The sequence below is a fragment of the Anser cygnoides genome, chromosome 14, assembly GCF_040182565.1.
Source record: "Anser cygnoides isolate HZ-2024a breed goose chromosome 14, Taihu_goose_T2T_genome, whole genome shotgun sequence".
Lineage (NCBI taxonomy): Eukaryota > Metazoa > Chordata > Aves > Anseriformes > Anatidae > Anser > Anser cygnoides.
This window is the reverse complement of record NC_089886.1, coordinates 2,933,306-2,954,419: the sequence shown is the minus strand read 5'-3', so window position 1 is coordinate 2,954,419 and position 21,114 is coordinate 2,933,306. Positions and strand designations below refer to the sequence as shown.

Sequence of the window (21,114 nt, the reverse complement as noted above, 5' to 3'; positions counted from 1 at the left end):
CATGCCCTCTCCTAAAGGTCTGCGCCGGGGACTGAGGCAGTCCCTCTTCAGCCTGACAGGAGAAGACAATCCCTGAGGACTTCATGAGGAATCCGTGAGGCACATATGGTACAGGGGATTTCAGCAGCTGAACGGCAGCCTGTGCCAGCCCACCATTCCCCCACACCTGCCTGGTCCAGCACAGCCTCCCCACGAGCATCCCTCTGGGACCATGCTGAGCCAGGTCCTTCCTTTACCTTCCCAATAGCGAATTAGCGAGGGGGCTCAAAGGCCAAACCACATGAAATGAACGCTAAATTTGGTCTCGCTAAGTCACATGGGGACAAAGGGCAGACAGAGCAGTGCAGGCGTGAAGTTAATGGCAAGTCATAAGACATTCCCTCAAAACTGTGGGTATTTCTCAGCTCTTGACTGTGCTCTGCCACTGACTGCCATGACATGCACACAGACATACAGACCGGAGCAGATTGCAATCTTAGGTGTGCAGCCCACACCACCCGTACCCCGAAAACCTGCTGCACTTGCAGATCACACTGCAGATAGAGAGGGATGCAATCTGCAGCAAGGATCTGGCCCTCACAGATGATCCGCGAGAGCAGCCAGCGTCATCCCTGCGGACCCAGCAACATCTGGCTCAGCCATGGAAGCGCCCGCATGCTTTCTCAGACGGGTACCTCGGAACAACAAATGCCAGCAAACCCGACCATACGGATTTGTCAGAGTTTCCACCGAGCACAGGAATTGAATGGTGCCTGCAGACTTATTGCAATGAGCTGACTGCAGGCTGGTGCGACACACGTCCTCCGGTGCTTCCCGAGCTCCTCGCCCCCTCCTGCTGCTCCCGTTTGCTCGGTTAAAGCCTGGGATACCAGGCTGAGCAGCTCTCGCCTTTCATCTCGGACGCGCCGTGTGCCACTAACCCCCCAAATCCCTTTGTTCTTCCCAGTTAAAATTTCAAAAATATTAATCATTAACATGGATGAGCTTTGGGAGTTCGGGTTTATGCTATGTTTTGCTTTTCTCTCCAAATTCTCCACCGGTTGAGTTAATAACGTCTCACAAACGGCAACAGTTGGGAGCTCGGAACAGTGCCTTTCCCATGCATAATGTCACAGCAGCTCCCCGCCACCGACCGCCCCGTGCCTGGGCAGCCAGCTCCAAGAGAGCCTGGGCAGGAATGCCAAGAGAAGAGCAGATATGGTTGAACCGTCTAAATCACGTGCGCAGGCAAGGATTTACATAGAACTTGGTCTTCTTTCCCTGTGACATATTTCTTTCTCCTTTTTTCATTCCAAAAAAAAAAAAACACCTTTAAAAATAAGGTTATATTAGACCACACACATGCAGTGCTGTATCATGTCACTGCTTCTTAAGCAGAACTCTCTAATTTATTTCAAAGGGAAGTTCTGTTTCAAAATTGAGGGTGTGATATGAACTCAGAAATTAACACAAGAATTTTCCTTGGGGGGAACCGAGGCTGAATCAGACATGCAATAAATGACCTCGGAAGCCCTGTGTCTTGGTACATCCACCTATCCAGCATTACGCTTTAATATAAAAAAATACGCTTTTCACCACTATCCTGTTTGAAGCTAGGTGGAAGAGCTGGGAGAAGTGGATTTGTTTTGGTCAGGAGGGAACAAATCAGTCATCTGCCTGTGCCAGGACGTCCATCACTGGGCACTGTGCTCCCAGTGCTTTCTGCCAGGACTGTAACAGCCTGCGGGGACAGGGCACTGTCCTGGGGGGGTCCTACAGTGCAAGCCCTGCCACCAGAGAACCCACCTGGGACGCCGCTGGTGATGTTGCTGTCGCACTGCAGCGGGCACTGCTGGTGTCGCACCAAGCTAGCGCTCGCCTGCAGCCGATCCCAGCACACCTGGAGAGGGACGCGGCAGCCCCCGCGCAGGGACAAACCCCTGCATAGAGACTCTGGGGAGTTTTGATGCTGGTTTCAACAGGATCAGAACCTCACACGGTAAAAGTAACGCTAAAATACTGCTCTGATAGCATGAGCTAGGACAGAAAGACCTCTGTGCAGATGCTGAGCTGCAGATTTCTTTTGTCCCCCACCTGCTGCGGGGACAACAGCCTCCTGCTGCGGGATGGAGCAGACCTGGATGAACCCCGAAGCTGTGTCCCAGCGCCCAGCTCACACTGCTCCGGCTTCTGTCCTGTCCCCTGGGACTGATCCTCTCCTGCCAACCACTGAGGGAAACTTTCAGCCTCAGCTTTTTGACCTCGTGATGCACGTTTGGGACCTGTGGCCCCAGGCCAGCAGTAAGCGCGCTTTCATCTCGCCCTGCCCAAGGGGACAGCTCAAACCCACTGCGTGAAGACCGAGCTCAAGGAGCCAGGTGGACCTCGGGAACATCTGCGTTATTTCCTGGGCCTGACGTCTCATTTTGGGGCTTTAAATGTGCAGAGCTTGGGAGCGTACCACCACCCTTTGGCTCCTACGTGAGCTCTAGTTAGCTTAATAGCTAAGAAAATTAGGTAGGGTCCTAATTTTCCAAGGAAATAGATGCTCTTGGACCTCTGTTTCTCACACAAGAACAGGACAAAGTCCAGTGCCTCAGTTTTTTTATACAAAACACTTATGTTCTGCCTTCCCACACCCCACGAGCTGCCTAAACACAGGAGGGGTGCAGCAGAGGAGGGAACGGCACAAGCCCCATTTGGTCACATTTCCCTGCTCCAGGGGCTCTCCCACCAGGTCCCTACATATGGGACGGCGCTGCTCATCCCCGACTTCACAAACCTATTTACAAAAGGAACTTATAAGCGCTCCTTCTAAAATTTAACTACCACATGGTACAAGATATAACAATGTTCAGAAAACCCCCTCAGGTCTAAACTCAATTATACAACTGTAGCAAGAAAAATATTTTAATCTGATCAAAGTGTTAACATGTTTGACCATGTCTGACCTCTAATGTTTGTAACCACCTAAAAGGCTGATGTTCTTACTAAGGATGTACCTTAATTTGATTTAAAGTCATTTGTACTATTTAAAAAAGGATATAGTTTTATGATCTTACATTTCATTTAGAAAAGCAGTTCCTCAACGTGTTAATATTCTTTGGAAGTTTCTTGCAGATTTTTTAACCTGCAAATCCTACATATTCTGCTCTGGAAAAAGCTGGACTTTTTCAGGAGAGACGAAGCAGACTCATGCCACGCGCATGTGACAACCGGGAGCCAGCTGAGGAACGGCTCGCTTGGTGCCTTGCAAAATGCCAGGATTTCAGACACGTGCATGGGCCGCACAGAGATGCTCTCGACCTATTTCGCCCAGAAGTGCCCGTCCTGGAGCAACCAGCCCAGGGGCATCCCCAGCCCGCTCCCAAAACGCAGGGAGCCTGGGCTCGCTCCGCTGCTTCGTCCCCAGCTCCAGGAGCACCCGGCCACCACCTGCCATCCGTCCTCCTGCCTCTCTGCCAGCTCTGCTGCTCCTCCAGGATACTCAAATCAGTGCTGAAGTCGGCGCCAATCCAGCCGAAGTGCCCTGGGAAGGTGCTTGCCACCGCCAGCAGCACTGAGCTGCTGCCTGCTGCAGGCTGGCTCTCGCCACATCCTGCTGCTCGGTGGGGGCTCAGCACATCAGCTGCTGCTGCCAGGTACCCGGCCACACTCGGAGCATCATTCGGGAGCGGCAACAGCACGTGTAAATAACCCAGGTGGGTGTGCGTTGATAAAAGACACAGTTTGGGCTGCGGGCACTGAGGGAGCCCGGCAGGACGCTGGGGCGAGCACCGCTGGGGGAAGGCAGCAGGCAGCAGGCTACAACCACCCCGAGGGAAACAAAGCTGAAGCGATGCTGCTGAACAAATAAATACGAGAAAGAGCAGAAGCAGCTCTGCGGCGACACCGGTAGCGACACACCCGCCCGGGCAGCGCACCGGGCCGGCCCCAGCACCGCTCGCAGCGCCCCGCAGCAGGATCGTGGTTTGGTGGTGCGCGGCTGGGGGGCTCAGCCCCGAACCTCGCTGCCGACTGCCCTTCGTCTTCAGGGCAGGTGTACTGTCCTTGTCAGGCAGTTACGTGCAAAGCCAGGACAGCTTACAAAAGCGCCTTTTTTAAAAAAAAATTTTGGTTTTTGAGGATTCTGAAATTAATCCTAGCTGCAAACAACTGTTTCCAGGAAGCCCCGTCAAGCAAAATACATCCACCACGCATGACTGTGATACATAATCCCATCTACTCACACAGCCCTCCCCTCCAACTCGTGCTAAAATGTTAATTAAACACACTTTTATGGCTGGTTAAGTATCTGAAATCTTTGGTCACAGATCTGACCTCCTCAATTACTGGAAGCAGCCACCAGATTACAGCTCGCATTTTATGTTATGCACATGGTAGCAATAAATCTATACGAGAGCAATACATAATTTAGCAACAATAACCTTTACACAGTCAATATAAACACAGGACAAAATTGCTCAGAAAGATATATTGGCATAACTACTACACAAACCCCTAAAATCAAAGGAAAGACCAGCTTTCAGATATGGGAAGATTTCTTCCCTTAATGTTTGGTAACAGATTTTTAGCTGAAAACATTGAATCAGCTTTTTAAGACATGTAACATATAAAAGACTGCAGGATCTGAACAGACCTAGGTAAAACTCACTACGGCTGTGAATGATTTTTGTGGCTCCTGAGGGGACAGGAATCATTCCCTCTCTGCTATTCATTTTTCTCCTCTTCGAGTTCTGCACAGTCTATTTACAGCTATCTGTTGCTCTGACAATAACTTGTATTTATTTATTTTTAACATTATCAAGGGGAATGGTGATTCACAAGCCACAATCTGCTTTTCAGCATAATAACTAATAAATAGGCTATTGCACTTTGGTGCCTGTCTAGTAAGGGTTTAAGATTAAAAGAAATATTCCACTATAACAAATAGTTGCTGGGCTAACGTAATTTTGAACTTACACAGATTCTATACAAGGGAGCAAATTAAACGCATTTCAGTAAGACAATTTCTATATCACCATTTACAATTTATCAGGAAGAGAGCAGCTTTATATTTTAGAGGGGCGAGGGGGATACCTGGAGGAAGCGACATGAGGTGGGAAGCAACAGACGAGACGCTTACTCTGATTACAACAACGCCCTGCCTTGCAAACACACCTTTTCTTGCTGTAAACTGAAAAAAGGCTTCAAAATTCAGAGAGTTCCTCCATACTTGCCCCCCGACCTCAGCAGTTATGACAGTGACGGCAGGGAGATGGGCTCCCCCCTAACAGAGCAGGGCTCTGCAGGGCATGGTGGGGCTGCTGGAGGGACCTGTCCCCTCCTGCCTGCAGGAGCAGTCGGCACCGATTCCCACAAAAAACATTTTATCACACCTCAAGGATTGTTTCATACCCCACAATCCGTCAATTTTTCACGACGCCAGCTTAACATCCTACCCCTCCAGTGAACAAACAACTGAAAACTGAACTGCTTACGCTAAGGAGGGCATTACATGTTCTTTTAAACCTTATTCCTTTAAAGGTTAAAAACTAAAACTGAAATACGCTGAATGCTGCTCAGTTCTCATTAACCGACTGCAAATGTCTGAAATGAATGCAGCGATGCCGGTTCCCCTGGAGCGATACGAGCTCAGTATCTGCTGCGATGTCACCAAATTCTTTTCTGAAGTTCTGATAGAGATGGCGATGGGTAGAGACAGCTTTTCTACAGAAGCCTTTAGTTCAATTATTCATACAGCGAAACTTATTATAAACATCAAAATACGCAGAGTTACTAACTGATCTGACCTGAAAGGGGAAAACTTTGTAGGAAGAAGACTGGAATAGCCCTCCAGCAGCATTAAGCTCTTTCCGAAAAGCCTCTATGGCCCTTTTAGAAGCCTAAGACCCACTTTCTGGGCCATCATCCACAACAGAGCCCTAACCAAAGGCAGGCCAAAACCTGGCCATTTTACAAGCAGATACGCCAAACTAAAGTTAAACCGTGGGACGTGTCCCTGAACACAAACACCAGAAGCTGCTCGCCTCCAGACCCAGAGAAAGGAAGGGGCATTTTTACATCAGATCTTAGGGTTTGGCTGCTGGAAGAGCAAATGGTGCACCTAGAAGAGGAGACGTGAAAAGAAGCTCCTCCAGCGGATTTGGAGAGAAGCAGCGCTGCCCGCCAAGCACCGCTGCCCCTTCCCACTCCTTCCTTCAGCTCGGACAGGACAGCGCCCGGGCATTTACAAACTCAGATGCATTTTGTCAGGAAAAACAGCACACAGAGGTGCCCGCACGGTACCCGCGGCACACTTTGGCTTGAGAGGCCACCAAACTTCTGGGTAAGGAGAGGATGAACTCACCAGCGGTGACATAGATCCATTTGGCAGATAAGGGTCTGAGAGCATTAGGAAAGGGTAGCCAGAATACGCGGATCCTTTATACATCCCTGGGTCCTGGTGCTTCATACCTGACAAAATTAAAGTTCCCCGTCAAGGTTTGCCTTCCAACAGGTGACTTCTGCCTGCCGGGGGAGCCCATGGAGGTGATGGATTATTTGGGGAGCCTTTCTGCCCCATGGCCCCAAGAGGGGGGACCGAGGGCAGCTCTCCAGGGGGGCATCCCCAACCCTCCCCACCCTGCCAGGGGGTCGTGGGGCCGGGGGGGACGTCCCAGGGGAGCCCGGGGGGGTGCGGGGACGGGGGGATCGCCGCCACTAACCATCTTCCATGTGGTCCGGGAGCTTCTCCTGATAAACCCTCTGCGGATCCTGCACACGCCTGATGGCCTGCACGGGGAGGAGAGAGAAAAGCAGAGCGGGGGGTGGCGGGGGGGGGGGTGCGGGCCGGCCGGGGGCCGTGCTGGGGGGGGTTGGGGGGGGGGGGGCCCGGCTCACCTCGGGGTCTGCGGCGGCGGCCGGGCTGCCGCTGCCCTCGGACTCGTTCACCAGCGAGGACTTGAGGTCGGCCAGGTCGCGCTCGGTGAAGGCGTTCTCGGGGATCTTCTCCTCCTGCTCGCCCTCGTCCTTGAAGGCCAGCATCTCGTCGGTGGCCCCCAGGTCGTCCCCGCCGCCGCTGCCCAGCTGCGGCATTTTCCTCCCTCCCGAGCCGAGCCGAGCCGCGGCTGTCCCGGCGAGGGCTGATCTGCGCCGCCCGGACCGAGCCCTCGCGGCTTTTCCTATTCGTTTTCCTCTCCCTCAGTTCTTATTATTATTTTCCTCTTGAAGAAGACCTCGCTCCCTCTTAAAAATTCTCTTTTAAAAGTTTTTTTTTTTTTTTTAAATTTCCTCCTTAACTTCTAAACTTTTCCCTTCGGTTTTTTTTTTTTGCTTCCTTTTCCAAATTCCCTTCGAATTCCTTCTAAAAAAAAAAAAAAAAAATTTCTTTTCCTTTCTTAACTCTTTCTCCTTCCCCCCCCCCCCCCCAAACACACTTTTCCCTCCCTCTCCCGGCGGGGGGCTCGGCAGGCTGCGGGCAGGCGTCGCAGGGATGCCGGGCTCGGCGGGGCGCCCCCCACCCCACCCCACCCCGCGAAGGGCGGCGGCCGCCCCCCACCCGCCCCCCCCCCCGAGCCGAGCCCCGCAAAAGTCCCCCCGGGAGCGGCGGGCGGGCAGCGGCACGGAGCGCCCGGTGCCTGTGTGCGAGCGCGGCGGCGCGGCGGCCAAGGGCTGCCGACATCAAAGCGGCCGCCGGGTGATTGGCAGCGCCGGGGAGGGGCCGGGGGCGGGCGCACACGCGCACCCGTGCGCGCGCCCCCCCCCCCTCCGCCCGCGCGCGTGCCCGCGCGCGCATCCCCGCGGGGTGCCGGTCTTAAAGGGGCAGCGAGCGCGGCTCCGAGGGGAGAACCCCCCCCCCCGCCCCTCTCTTCCTACCCTCGGCTGCGGGAGGGGTGCGGGGGGGGGGGGGGGGGGGCGGCTCGGGGCTGTGCGGGTTCCTCTGCGCGCACACGGGTCTTGCTCGCCCGGCGGTGCGCGAGCTTGTGCCCACGCGTCGGTGCGCGCACCTGTGCGCGCCCGCATCTAGACACACACGCACGTGCACACGCACATCTGGACACGCGCACGCACATCTGGGCACACGCACGTGCACACGCATCTGGGCACGCACACATGCACACGCATCTGGACACACGCACGTGCACACGCACACCTGGACACGCGCATGTGCACACGCATCTGGGCACACGCACGTGCACACGCACATCTGGACACGCACACGTGCACACCTGGACACGCGCACGTGCACACGCACACCTGGACACGCGCATGTGCACACGCATCTGGGCACACGCACGTGCACACGCACATCTGGACACATGCACACACACACCTGGACACGCGCACGTGCACACGCACATCTGGACACGTGCACGTGCACACGCACATCTGGACACGCGCACGCACATCTGGACACGCGCACGTGCACACGCACATCTGGACACCCGCACGTGCACACGCACATCTGGACACCCGCACGTGCACACGCACATCTCCGCGCACACCCTCGTGCCCGCATCTGCCCGCGCCACTCCGCCCGCGCGCTTGTGCACGCGCCGTGCCGCGCGCCCGCCCGTGCACGCGCGCGCCGCAGCCCCGCGCGCCCCCCGTTGCACGCGCAGTGTGTGCGCGGGCGTCAGCCCCCGCGTGTGCACGCGCGCCCACGCGCACCCGCCCGCCCGCCTGGCCGGCAGCAGCGCTCCCGCACTGGCCCCGCACGCGCACCTTTGCCCGCGCGTGGGCCGCCACGGGCCGGCTGCGCGCGGCTGGACACCCGCGGGCGGGAGGGCGATCACGCGTGGACGCGGCCAAGGCACTCGCACGAGCGGCGCACACGCACACGCGTGGGTCCCGATGCACGCCCACGTGTGCGCGCACACGCGCGGGGGGGATGCGCGCTGCAGGGCGCACCTGGGCGGCGGGGGGCACGGCTCGGCTCGGCTCGGCTGCAAGGGGCTTGGCCCGGCACGGCTCGGCCCGGCTCGGTCCCTAGGTAGGGGCTTGGCCCGGCTCGGCTCGGCCCGGCTCGGCTTGGCTCAGCTCGGCTCGGTCCCCAGGGGCTTGGCCCGGCTTAGCCCGGCCCGGCTCGGCTCGGCCCGGCTCGGCTCGGCTCGGCTCGCCCCCCTTTGCCCGGCTCCCTCCCTCGGCCCCCCCCTGGAAGCCCGGCCGTGCCGTCGGACGGCAGAAAATTATGAGTTGTCCCGAGCGGCCCCGAGGGTCAGGAAACACGGAATTAACATCTTCGCAGCCAATTCCGAGGACACTAGACACTTGTGTGTCGGCGTCGGGTTTTTCTTCTAAGCAGTTCCCATGGAAAAGGAAACTCCCCATCTCTTCTGATCACATACGACAGGTCCTGTGCATGTCTCCGGTAGCTTAAAAAAACACACCGATATTTATTTTCCTTAATTAAGATTGCATAAGATAGCCCTGGGTCCTGGAGACTTTTCTACAGACTGTAATGACGCCATGTAAATTGTTTTTTATGACCCAATATACTACATATTGTCACATTCAACCCTTGAATAGGAAGCTAAAAATCTCGGTCCCTATTTTTCTTGTTAATTAGGGTATTATTACTATGGATATAATCTCATTACTTTTTGGGGAGGAGGAGAACTAGTTGGAGCCACTTTGAAAAGTCCTGAATATATTTAAATGAAGCAAAATCCGTCTTTCTGCTAATTGCCGCTTTTGCATGACATAGAATTATTGTTCTTATTTTGGGGGCACGGTTTACGCTATGCTAAAGGGGATGGGAGAGGGAAAGGATACCGCTCGCACTTTCCCTGCTCGGCTCTCCCATCCAAATTTGTGAACGGGCTACCCCATAGGAAACTCCGTCTGCAAATTTCCATTCTTTTAAACATCACAAAAATAAAATAAGCTGCAGCCACTTTGAGTAATAATCATTTGAATGAAATATTTGCTACTTTCAGATTTTTTTTTTTTTTCTTTCAGATGATCCTCTTGTTTTGCATGTGAAAAAAATCGTCTGAGATTTACAGCCCTCCCAAACGGAGATAAAGCCTTGGCAATGAGTTGGAAACCTGTTGTAATCTGTGATCCAGGAAACAAAGAGCCTCATTAATGCAGAGACTTTGGTGAGCCTTTGATGTTAGCTAGCATAGCATTCACTCTCAGTTCCATTTGCATTTAAACATTCATAAAAACATCATCTCTGCTTCCTTTGCCTTAAGCAATTTAGGAGTAAAGTATAGCTTCTATTTAAAGAAACCCACTGTGGTGAGGCTTAGAATACAAATATCACATAATCTTCAAGCAGAGCAAATATTTTATCCTACATTTCTGGTGGGCACATTTAATAATGTTATATTTAAGACCCAAAATAAAAGATCCATCTTATTTTCATTAACCTTACACCACACATTTGAGTGAAAAGAGAAAAGAGGCCCAGCTAATGCTAAATATACTACATGCCAATTTGTGGAAGTAAGAGAATCCAGAGGATTTTACATTATTCACAAAAGCTGATTTTTTAGAAACTGGATGCCTTCAGCAAGGTGCCTAAACCCGTGTTTAGGCACACACCACTGAAAATTTTGAACAAAGTTGGCTTGGTTTTTTATGTGTGTAGTTTTTTTGAACTGCAGAATCTTCATGCTGGGGTTAGAATTGAGTCAAAAAAGAGGCTTTTTTTTTTTTTTAGCAAACAAAAGTGAAAATAAAAGTAAAATACCAAAAAAAATCAGAATAAGACCAACACGTGGAGACTTTCTTCCAAGATAAGTCCCTGTTGCTCCCTCAGCATCCTGAGAGAACGGCAGCACGTGGGGAATTTGGGGAACTGCTCAGAAAACAAAGGCCTGCCCATCCTATTATTTCCAAAAGTATTATTCACAAACACAACTCTGAGAAGTGGAACAGGGCTAAAAATATTAGAGTCAGGTTGACTTGATGTTTGGAAATATTCAACTCAGGTTGTCCACGTTCAGTGTACCATTAAAAATAACAGAGCGAGTTGAAATTGATCCCGTGTCACATGGGGAGCTTTTTATGTTTTCACTCCTAGGAGCAAATATATAGGAAATCTTTATGTTCGGTGCTGTGAGGCAGTTTAGCCAGACTATGTTTTAAGCATTATAAGCAAGTTTCCTATATGATGAATGTCCAAAATTAAAAATTGAAATGGAAAACACTTAAAAACAACTTTACCTTGGATAAAATATTTCTGGAGCTGGATCAAAGTAAAGCAAAAAGCCTGGCTTACTTGTCAGATCATATCTGCACTGAACTTCAAGGTTTGATTTGTATTATTTACATGGAAAAGGTCCCAAGAAACCAATTTGGCACTAAGTATCTTCATTACGTTTTTTCGCTTGTATGGGTGATTAAATCAATCTAGGGTTCCTATTTTAATTTTTTTTGAAAGGTGCAGCCATCTGTGAATTGAGGAACTTTACTGATGTCATCGTTGTGCTTCAGACTTACATTCTTTTCTTTTTTTTTTAATAAGGAGGCATTTAAAGTAAGGGAGCACATTTGTTTTCGCTATTAGAGCTCCTAACTGTCCTTCCCGTAAGTGTTTAGAATGAAAGGTGCACAATAACTTTTTAGGGCATTGTAACACCTGCAGATAACAGTAAACCAGATTAACCTATAACCGAGCCTGTCCGTCAGTCCATCTATTCCTCATCCTGCATTTATCAACATGCAGAGAGGCATTATGTGGCTTCACCACGTGCATTATATTAAGTGAAGCCTCTCCTTCAAAGTCGATGTAAATGTTGCCACTAACTCCTCTTAGGCTAGGGTTTCACCCTCTGTTCCATTAAAAAGGTCCTGGGACGGAAGCACTTGGATTTATTTAATTTAGCTTATTTGTTTTCTCAGGTTTTTACTCATTTAATAGAATCAATTTGGATTAGCTTCCATATTACCCTCTTTGGACACATTTTAACGTCTCGTACAAGCCCGTTTGGTGTAAGGGCCACATCTATCCCTGGCAGGCTGAACAGCCTACATGTGCCTGCCTATTTCATTGTATTTGGAGCAGATACGTTTCCCTGATAGGCGAACACAAGTCGAAGTATGCTTTGATTTAAGAAGAGATTCTTCAGCTTGTTTTTCAAAACCAGTTGACCAGTTCTGCCCTAACAGAGGAACCTTCTGAACGTTCACCGCTCTCCTGGCCAAACAATTGCGCGGCTGTCCCATAAGGATGGCCTGACCGATAGGTTGGCAGTGCGGATTTTTCAGATGAGACAGATAAAAACTCCCGTGTGTGTTCCAGCTGGGAGCACGAGCTCCTGGAGAATAGGCTGGTACCAGCTGAACTAATCCTGGCAAGTGACCAGAGTAAATCAGGCCACTGAAAGCTCTGTTTTGCCCAAAGGGGTTTACGCTGGTATAATTACCTCAGCATAGTCATAGCAGGAACATTTCCTTAGTCTAGACAAGCTCTAATGGGTAAAATAGATCTATCGCTTGCAACTGAAACATCTCGACCCAGCTAAGACATGCACGGAGCCTCGGTGCCTTCTTCCACTTTGTCTCCCCTTTGCTCGCTGTGCTTGGGGCTGAGTTGGAGCCTCCTCTGCTTTTGTAGGTCTGGGATAGGAAAAGGGGTCAGGCAGGCGCTCAGCCATTTCCCTGCCTGTTTCAGTCTGCCCATCTTAATCCTGCACGATCTTAATATTTGTTTGACTTCATGCATCGATCTCGACATACTTAAAGGATTCACAGGCAGCTGCCAAAAGATTGCTTTTAAAATACCAGCAGAACATCGACTCCTTGACCTTGCAATATTTAGGTTGCTTTCGAATGTCTACATGCTTTCCTGGAAATGTTTCTGGCTGTCGGAGCTGGAGACTCCTCTTCTCCCTTTTGGGAGGCAAAGAGTGAAGGTCCTGGAGTTGGGGCTGGCTTCCCGCTTTCTCCGGGAAATTCTGATGAAAGAGGATCACTTCTCTCAAAAGACTTCATCAGATGTAAAAAGCCATAGTGTGAAATCCATTTTGGAGAGTGTGGTCTTTGGATAACTCCCTGCTTGTACAGCACAGTGTGGCACAAGCCATTGTCAAATCTCCCTAGCACAGTTTTGGGTTTTCCCTGTGTCAGAAGAATCCTGTTTCAGTTTTGTCAGGTTGTCAGACTGTCTCTTCAGGCAGTTTTCACTTACAAAGTCTTTTCCTTGCTCCTGATACAAACAACAGTTCAGATTATTAAAGGACTTTTAAGACTCGCCTATTTTTCACGCTGAGTGTTTTGTTCACCTCGTGCTTTTGGACCTGGATCAACCAACTGGCATCGTGTTTAGTATTTCTTATTACTTTCATTGTTAGGTTCTCAGGCACTTGCCCAATGCTGAGAGATTTGAGTTTCAAACAGGAAGGAGCATGTTTATTTGTTTACAAAAACACTTTTCCAGGGCTGCATCCTGTGGTCATACAATCATCCAAGTAGTCCCTGCTCCCATGAGTCATCCCTCCAAATTAAAAGGACCCATGGAGATGGATTTGCAGAATCACGCTCATTGCTTCCACAACCACTTTTCTGTAAACCATAGGGAAAAGTATGTTGATTTTTGGGTCTATAAAACTTTAGTTTTACCGATTGAAAGTACTGAAGTACTGGTTTCCTTCTTTTTTTTTTTTCCTTTTTTTTTTCCTTTTTTTTTTTTCCTTTTTTTTCCCTTTTTTTTTTCCTTTTTTTTCCTTTTTTTTTTTTTGGTCTTTTTTTCTCTGACATTGTCCTTTACATGTCTATAAAATCCTTACAAGCCCATGGAAGTAGCCCCTTGCTGTCCGTTACTGGCTTGCTACAATTCACATAAAGTACACTTTGTCCTGGGATTGCTGTTTGTACATTGGATGGAACAAAGTACAGGAGAAATCCAAATATTGTCCTTTGAGCTCAAATGCTGGTCAGACATGGTGTCCTGGCTGCAGCTGAGCCTGGTGAAGCGGCTGTCATCCAGAGCCAGCCTCCAAGTGCCCCTTCCCTTCTTGCACATCTCACACTGAGGGTGACTGCTCGAACAGATGGGGAAGAGTAACTTCCCACGTAGGCATTCCCCAATCTGCTTCTGTCCAAAAGAGCCCATTTCTAGGAGACAGCCCCGTTGTTAAAAGGGCACTAACAAGAATCATTTCCAAACCATGTGTTAGATCTGACCGTGGATCATCGCTCACAGCGGGCCGGGTTGCAGCAGTGAACGGCTGAACTGGGGGGCAGACAGTGACCTGCTAATTCGGTTTTAGTTGTGACCTGGGACATCTGAGTGGGGAACTGCTGTGTCTGGGTGCTCAGGAGAGCAGGGAAAGGAACAAGACCCAAAGCAGACGCTGCTTTGCTGAGAGGTAACTGTGGGGACTGGTGCTGCTGCTGCTGGGGAAAAGTGGACAGGGTTTGGGATTATTACGAGCTGCAGCTCTTTCTGCGATCCCCACATTTGCACATCAAACTCCTGCAGAGCAGGGCTGGAGGCTCTGGCTTTCCCCTGCCTTACACGAACATACGTTTGAGTCGCATGGCAGGAAACCCACCCCAATTCTCTGCAGTTTGATCACCCCCTTTCCAGTGCCTGAGTTATGCAGAAAGAAAGGGTGAAAGAAATGGAAACAGCTGGTAGGAAGTGAGACTAAAAACAAATTGTCAGGATAATGGTGGTGGGATAGGCTGCCCAGATCGGAATCCAAAGGAAAACGGCTCCAGTGTAGAAAAGCCACCCATGTAATTTGGGGCATATAGACCACTTCTGATACATGACTCCCATGGCAAAAGGTGTCTCCCCCTGCACTTTTTACCCCTAACCCCATTGTTAGTTTACGATTGCTGCCTTTGTAGGAAATAAGAAAAAATAATTGAAGCGCTGAGGGGGGAAATGAAGCAGGGGAAAGAACATGCGACTAGGTGGGAAATTCTGAATTTATAAATGTTCAAACAAAAATTATTAGAAGGATGAAAGAACCGAGCAGATTTACAGATCTGAATTCTGCTTTCTGCTAATGAATGCTGAATGCTTCATTTACTAGTTGGACCATATTTTTATTTATTTTGCAAATTTTATTTATTTCAGATCTTTGCTGATGACTCTTGAGACTTGCTGTCAACAGCCAGGGTGAGCTTGCCAGCTTCATACTTTTCTGTACTTCAGACCAAAAATGAAAGAAGAGTGAAGGAAAGGTAAATGCTAAAGGGAGGTTTTATTCCCACAGAATTTACGCCATCCCCCTTATCCTTGCCATTTCCGTCCTATCAACAGTTTCATCACTTCCCCTAGTTCCGATGGATGTGGGGGACTTTGTGCAAAGTACAGCGTGGTTGCTCCTACCTACATCTCTGCACTTCTGAAGGAGCTCTAAAGAAGCCAGATTAAAGCAGCATTAAAAGCTGTGCTACAAATCCTACCATATTAAGCAAGACAATCCTCGTAGTTGTTTTGGGCTAGCTGAACAGAAGGGGTGCCTTTGAGTTGAACTACATGTTTCAACAGTATGTTGTTCTGAAAAGTGTTGTATATGTGCCGACATCCGCTGCTGGCATGTGTACAGACTGCAGCTTGCCAGCTCCTCCTAATCTGGAAAGAGGAGACATGCGGTGTTAAGTACATGTGTCATCACTACTCATTCCCCCCCTACCCCCTCAATTTTATCATTTGGTTGTGCAATGTATTTGAACCAAGTCAGCCCATTTAGTTTAGATGAACTTAGGCCAAATAACTGTACTGGAGCTGACTCCAGAGACTTGAGAGGAGCTGCTGGAGTAGGTCTTCCATAAGTAAATGCACTGTTGTGCTCCTTGTTCTGCTCTTAGACAAAGGCCTTTTGGTAGGGCTGCAGTTGGAGGGAGGGAGAGCCCCTAGGAAAACAGGCATGCCATGCAGCTTATTACATCATACGACTTCTGACTCTCATCATGTTAAATCTGACAGGCAAAACAGGGCCAGGCCTAAGCCGGGTTTACAAAGGGGACTTCAAGGAAACCCCTGCTGCAAGGGATGCTTTCGGTGACTCAGTAGGTGACACGGGATCTTCTGAGTCAGGCCTGAGCCAGTGTTCTAGCACGACGTTAGCGCACCTAGCTTGTGATGTTCTTTAGGCTGAAAGTCTGGCTACTTCTGCTAGTAAAGGTCCTGGGAAACTTTTGTACTCGTGCAGATGGCTATTCCACTGACCTGGTCAAAGTCCAGTCGTATTGATCGTGTCTTCCTCTGTACCTGTTTTGTACGGAGTCAATTATTGCCCCCTTTAAAGCTGTACTGCAGTCCTGAAGCGTGACTGCGGCTCGCTGTGACACACCTTCAGCGAGTTAGTTGGAAGCTAACACCTGTGCAGCCACAGCGTCAGCTGCCGAGTATTTATAAGGCAGGGGGCTCAGCCTCCCTCCTCCCCTTCGCGATGGCTAAAGCGCTTGTGGTATGTGAGCTCACCCGTTTAAAACAGGCTTGAGTATGTCCATAGGGGTTGTAGGCACACCTTTGGGTTTCTGGGCTGACTTGTGCCGTCTTGTGTGGCTCTGTGCTCTACCATCAGTGCCTCACGGATCACGGGACGTGCTCGGGAGTTACGCACAGCTTTCTTCTGTTTCTCTGAAGTGGCTTTGGTACTCCTTATCTCAGCAAACAAGCGTGCTGATAACAGAAGCCCTGAATGCAGTCAGAAGTCAAGTACCTGTCTTGGTGGATCCTAGTCCAGACTTAGCTTGAGACCCTCAGTTTTGGACTGAGGTGTATGGGAATTTGTGTCCTTAATCCTGTGGTGAATCTGTTACTTGCCTGCTTGTGCTGTGTATGGATTCTGGGATGAGGCCCTAGTAGCAGATGATACGTTTCTGAAAACTATGGAGAAGTGGAAGGTGTGTAGTTACAAGAAGAGACGGTGTGGTAACAGAGAAACAGAAGTTGCTGAAAGTTTTGGTGACTGGAGAAGGAAGCACAGAAGCAGAGACTTTAGAACAACTAGAAGAAAAAGTATATAATCTGATATTCCATTTTAAAGGCTAAATTTGAATTATTTTATGAGATACTTTCATCTTAGTATAGGTTAGCATTCCTCAGCTTTTTATATTTGTATATAAATATTTTTCTTGAAGTAAAGACAGCCTAATTGGAAGTAAGAGCTATTCTATGTCACTTATTTTAATACTCTAATATATTTCCCCTAGTTAATCATTTCTATTTCTAAATATAAATTTCCTTTCCTTTTCTTTCAAGTCACTTAAAATGAAAGGGCCTGCTTTACTCTTTGACCTTCTCTAACAAGCAGACCCTTGAAATGCAGCATTTCCAGAAAGCAAGCTGTAGGAGCAACAGATGGATTTAGTAAATTACAGCCTGCAGATGAATTGTATGAGGAGTAAGTTTGAGATGAAGACTTAAAATACACGGAAATTTTCTGTGCTGTAGCTTGTTTCTTGCTGTCAAGCACTGCCTGTTAAATGCATAATTTGTGTGATGTTAGCTTTCTGTACTGATTGATTGGTAGAAGTCATTCCACCCCAAATTACCAGCTATTTGGGTCTCAGCCTGCAATCTTACCCAGCCAGAAGACTGTGTCCTCTAGGTATGTTTTGGTATTTTGCATTTCTTTTATTTGCTGAAGGTATTCTGACAGACTACTTACGCTGATCAGCAGATTCTAAAACCTGTTTGTGGTTTCCCAGGGATTTCATAGACAAATTAGTGCATGTGTATTTGCAGGACAGGTGACTCCTAAATGATAAAAATGTAGTTTATAATCAAAGCGCCTTTCTTGTAACAATAATCTTGAGGTAAGTGTTTGCCTATCTTCCAATGTGATAATCCTTTTGGAGATTAACAACTCATTTTTCAAAAGCATGGTCTTGGTTCTGCAGACCTTGCTGACATAACTAAATCTTGCCAAGTTTATGAGGTGCACAGACTGCAGCAATGGACATTCATCTCAACATGTTTCCTCGATGTAATTTAGGTGTTGTTCTGAGGTTTGAAATGCCATAATGTATTTGATATAGAATAGCAGCAGTAAGTTGTCATTGTGATCAAACACAAACATTCTGTAGGGTAGAATAAATTATTTGCATGGGTGTGATGAATGCTTGAAGGGAATTTGATAAATTGCATGTTGAGCACTGGGAAAATATCTGAAAATAATCCGTGTTGTTCTTTGTGGTTTCAGAAACTTAGCATTGAAAAGAGACTGTCACTGGCTCAGGTTATTGTGTAGTACTATTAAAGGTCTTCTGAAATGAACACATCTAAGATATGGCAATCAATACAAGATCAGGTAGGCTCATGACTTTTTACGTAAATAAGGACTTCTCATATTCACAAGAAGGGCAACACGCTTTACAACGTGTTCCTGTGCTGTCTGATTTTGTAGTCACTTGAATTTTAGACCATTTGTGTGACAGGCTTCAGTAAACTCTGTATCAGAAAAATCTTTGCATCAGAATTTTGCTTGGAACCAATGTTCAATATGAGACTTGGAGAAAGTGTCTGCTTTAGCTAAAATATAATTTCCTTTTGGAAGGAAAAGATGCCAATGGTAATGATGGGGGTGGTAAGAACAATCTTGTCAACACTTGGGAAATGCGCAAATATTCTCAGTTCTGCTTTCTGCTTGACCTCTGAATGCAGGCTGCAGTATCGGCAGCCGTAGTTCATCACTGTCCACTGCACTGGTCTGCACGTCGTACCCACTGGGGACCTCTCAGCATGCCACTCGGCTCCCATCTCCACGTGTGCCCTGGCTTCCATTCAAAGGAAACCAGTGCATGTGGGGAAGGGTGTGCATGCAGATCTCCTGCAATGGAGTCAGCGTGGGGCAAGGGTGTGTACCCAGGGACCATGATTGCAGGGTGTATTGCAGAGAGCATCTGCCCAGCAGTGTAGATACTGCCTCTAGGGAACTTTCCTTCAGAAGAGTGTCTGGCACTGTAATGCTCTGCTTGCAGAGCAGGTCTCAGTGCGACGGTACTTAATGTGCTGGTAGCATTCAGTGGCCAGGCTACAAATATGATGCTTACACTTGGTAATGGTGTTAAAGACTCCACAAAATTTTCCCATAACTCTCAGATCCAGACAGGAATGCCTCTATGAGAAACAGTTTAGAATGCAAACTTTAACAGTTAACTGCTCTAAAACACCAACACTGGTCTGTATCTGTGAGTTTCTTCCAAGGTGATAATTGTGAGTGAAAATACCATTTTTTTTTTCCTGCTTTTGAAAAGGTCCATCCCATAAAATTTATCAGCATGGTAGGTTTCTCTGCATTCCTGGGGTTACTCACGTGTAAAAAGGCTGCAGCGATGCACGAGGGCTGGAATAGTTTTTCCATGATTTGTTACTGCTCTAAGGTTTGCAGTTTCATAATAGGAATACTTGATGCAGGATATCACTGTGTTGTTGCTGTAATCAGACAATACTTTTCTTAAGCCACTCACAGCAAGGCTACATAACGGTTTAAGATCTGAAATGTCCAGCTGAAACTCTACAGAGAACTGCTTATGGAGACAGAATGTAATTACCCATGTTGGAATCTGGCCAGGTTTCCAAGGTTAATGCCTTTCATCTTGACATCAAATCTTTAATGACCACACACGGTAAAGACATTTGTTTAACATCTCATTTGGGAACATAACATTTCCAGTGTTACCATGCCCCTTTTCTCATGCTGGAGTATTGGTTCAGTATTGGTCTGAAAGAAAACGGCTTTGTAAGTCACCAACAATACTTCACACACAATCACACATTTCCTTTGGAGATTCCTATTTGAGTATAACCAGGTTCTACTGGTCTGATTTTATTTTTTCTTCTCTTCTCCAAATGGTCTGGTTCTCTTTTTTAAAGCTAATAGCAAACACTGCAATTGCCTTTCTTTCCAGGTTGCCAAATAAAATAATCAGAGAAGTAGGCATTGTGATTTTGGAAAGATACCTTAGAAAATGAAGGGGAGCAATGACAGCATGTTCTCACGGTGCCAATTAAAACACTGCTGAGGAGATTCAGCACTACTTCCTGGAGAACCAAGCTGACAAGAGATTCATAGGGATTCACTCAAACAGAAGAATCCCAAAAAGGCTCCTCTCTGCTTCTAAGCATATGGTGTATGGAAATACTGTACAGCTTATTCTCCTGTCTGTGACTCACTTGAGCAGTGAGCATCATCTAGAAAGCGGATGGAACAATCTGAAGTATCCTTAAATAAGATATTGGTTGTGCTATCTGAGATGGTCTGGCTAAAGCAAAGAATCACTCATTGTATTTACCTATTAATTAATCTTGTGTAGGATCTAACAAAGGTGTCTCTGTAAGACCATTAAACATCTTAAACTTTCAACCCTTAAAAAACAAAAACCCTCAAACAAGTTTAAGTAGAGGGTTTGAGATGTATTGAGTAAAAGCACAAAAAGAACGTGTGCATGGGGACAGAGGAGATCATGAACACCTCGTAGTATACTGCATACAAACAGGATCCAGGCTGTAATTCTTCATGGACATAGAGGTACGCCTCTTGCTCAGCAGTAGTTTTAATTGCTGAACGAACAAATGGATCCCAGTGTTCTCTTACAATAAACTATATGATCTTCTCCATATGCCAGGGTAGTGCATAAGGGTTCAGTCTCTCTTGTGTTTTTTTTCCCTTGATTGCACATCCATGATGTGAAGGTCTACCACAGCACTATATACCAACTGTTCTTTAGATACTTTGCTACAAAAGTACATAAGTACCTTCATTTTATATATTGGGGAAGTGAAGCACAGGGAGATGTTACTTGCACAAAGTTGGACAACAACTGGTGTTCAGTCTATTTCTTAGTCTCTTCCAATACTGATACCAGAACACACCACTATGAAGCATGGGGAAATTGGATTTGTCCATTTTTAATAACAAATCTCCTGAGCTCAATATGAACGTGCATGGTTTCTGTACAACGTATCTTTGTTCACATGAAATAGCGTTTTAATTGCAATAGAATTCTAACTTGTGAACTGAAGGCTAAATCAGTGCTTTCTCCGTCTTAACGGAGCAGCACAGGAGCGTGTGGTGCTGAGGGGCTCCTGTCAGGGCCTGGGGTGTTTCATGCTGGCTGCGACTGTCCCATGGCAGCAGCTCTCTGCCATCTCCTGGTGGGGTTTGAGCAACCAGTGGTGCAGGTTGATGGTGTCTGTGGTTAACCCACTTCAAAGACAAGCTGCCCACAGGCTTG

At 48.0% G+C, this 21,114-nt stretch overlaps 1 protein-coding gene and 1 long non-coding RNA gene across 8 annotated transcripts in view; one reads left to right on the top strand and one right to left on the bottom strand.

Annotated features, from left to right (window-relative positions):
* The window catches only part of TCF7 (transcription factor 7), a 68,891-nt gene extending 61,427 nt beyond the window's left edge, over nucleotides 1-7,464 (bottom strand). Inside the window, exons 1-3 of one of the 7 annotated variants that reach the window (XM_066977327.1) lie at nucleotides 6,862-7,464; nucleotides 6,687-6,753; nucleotides 6,329-6,435 (exon numbers count right to left, since the gene is read on the bottom strand). In XM_066977327.1, the coding sequence (XP_066833428.1) occupies nucleotides 6,329-6,435; nucleotides 6,687-6,753; nucleotides 6,862-7,056 (369 nt within the window). In that variant the 5' untranslated portion in view covers nucleotides 7,057-7,464. The remainder of the gene's footprint in view (nucleotides 1-6,328; nucleotides 6,436-6,686; nucleotides 6,754-6,861) is intronic. The other 6 variants (XM_066977329.1, XM_066977328.1, XM_066977331.1 and 3 more) reach the window with 6 other exon arrangements.
* A 9,648-nt stretch (nucleotides 7,465-17,112) lies between these two features.
* On the top strand, nucleotides 17,113-20,487 carry LOC136786412 (uncharacterized). Its single transcript, XR_010824975.1, has 3 exons — nucleotides 17,113-17,486; nucleotides 18,081-18,188; nucleotides 19,789-20,487. It is a non-coding gene; the product is annotated as an uncharacterized lncRNA (long non-coding RNA).
* Nucleotides 20,488-21,114: the final 627 nt, after the last annotated feature.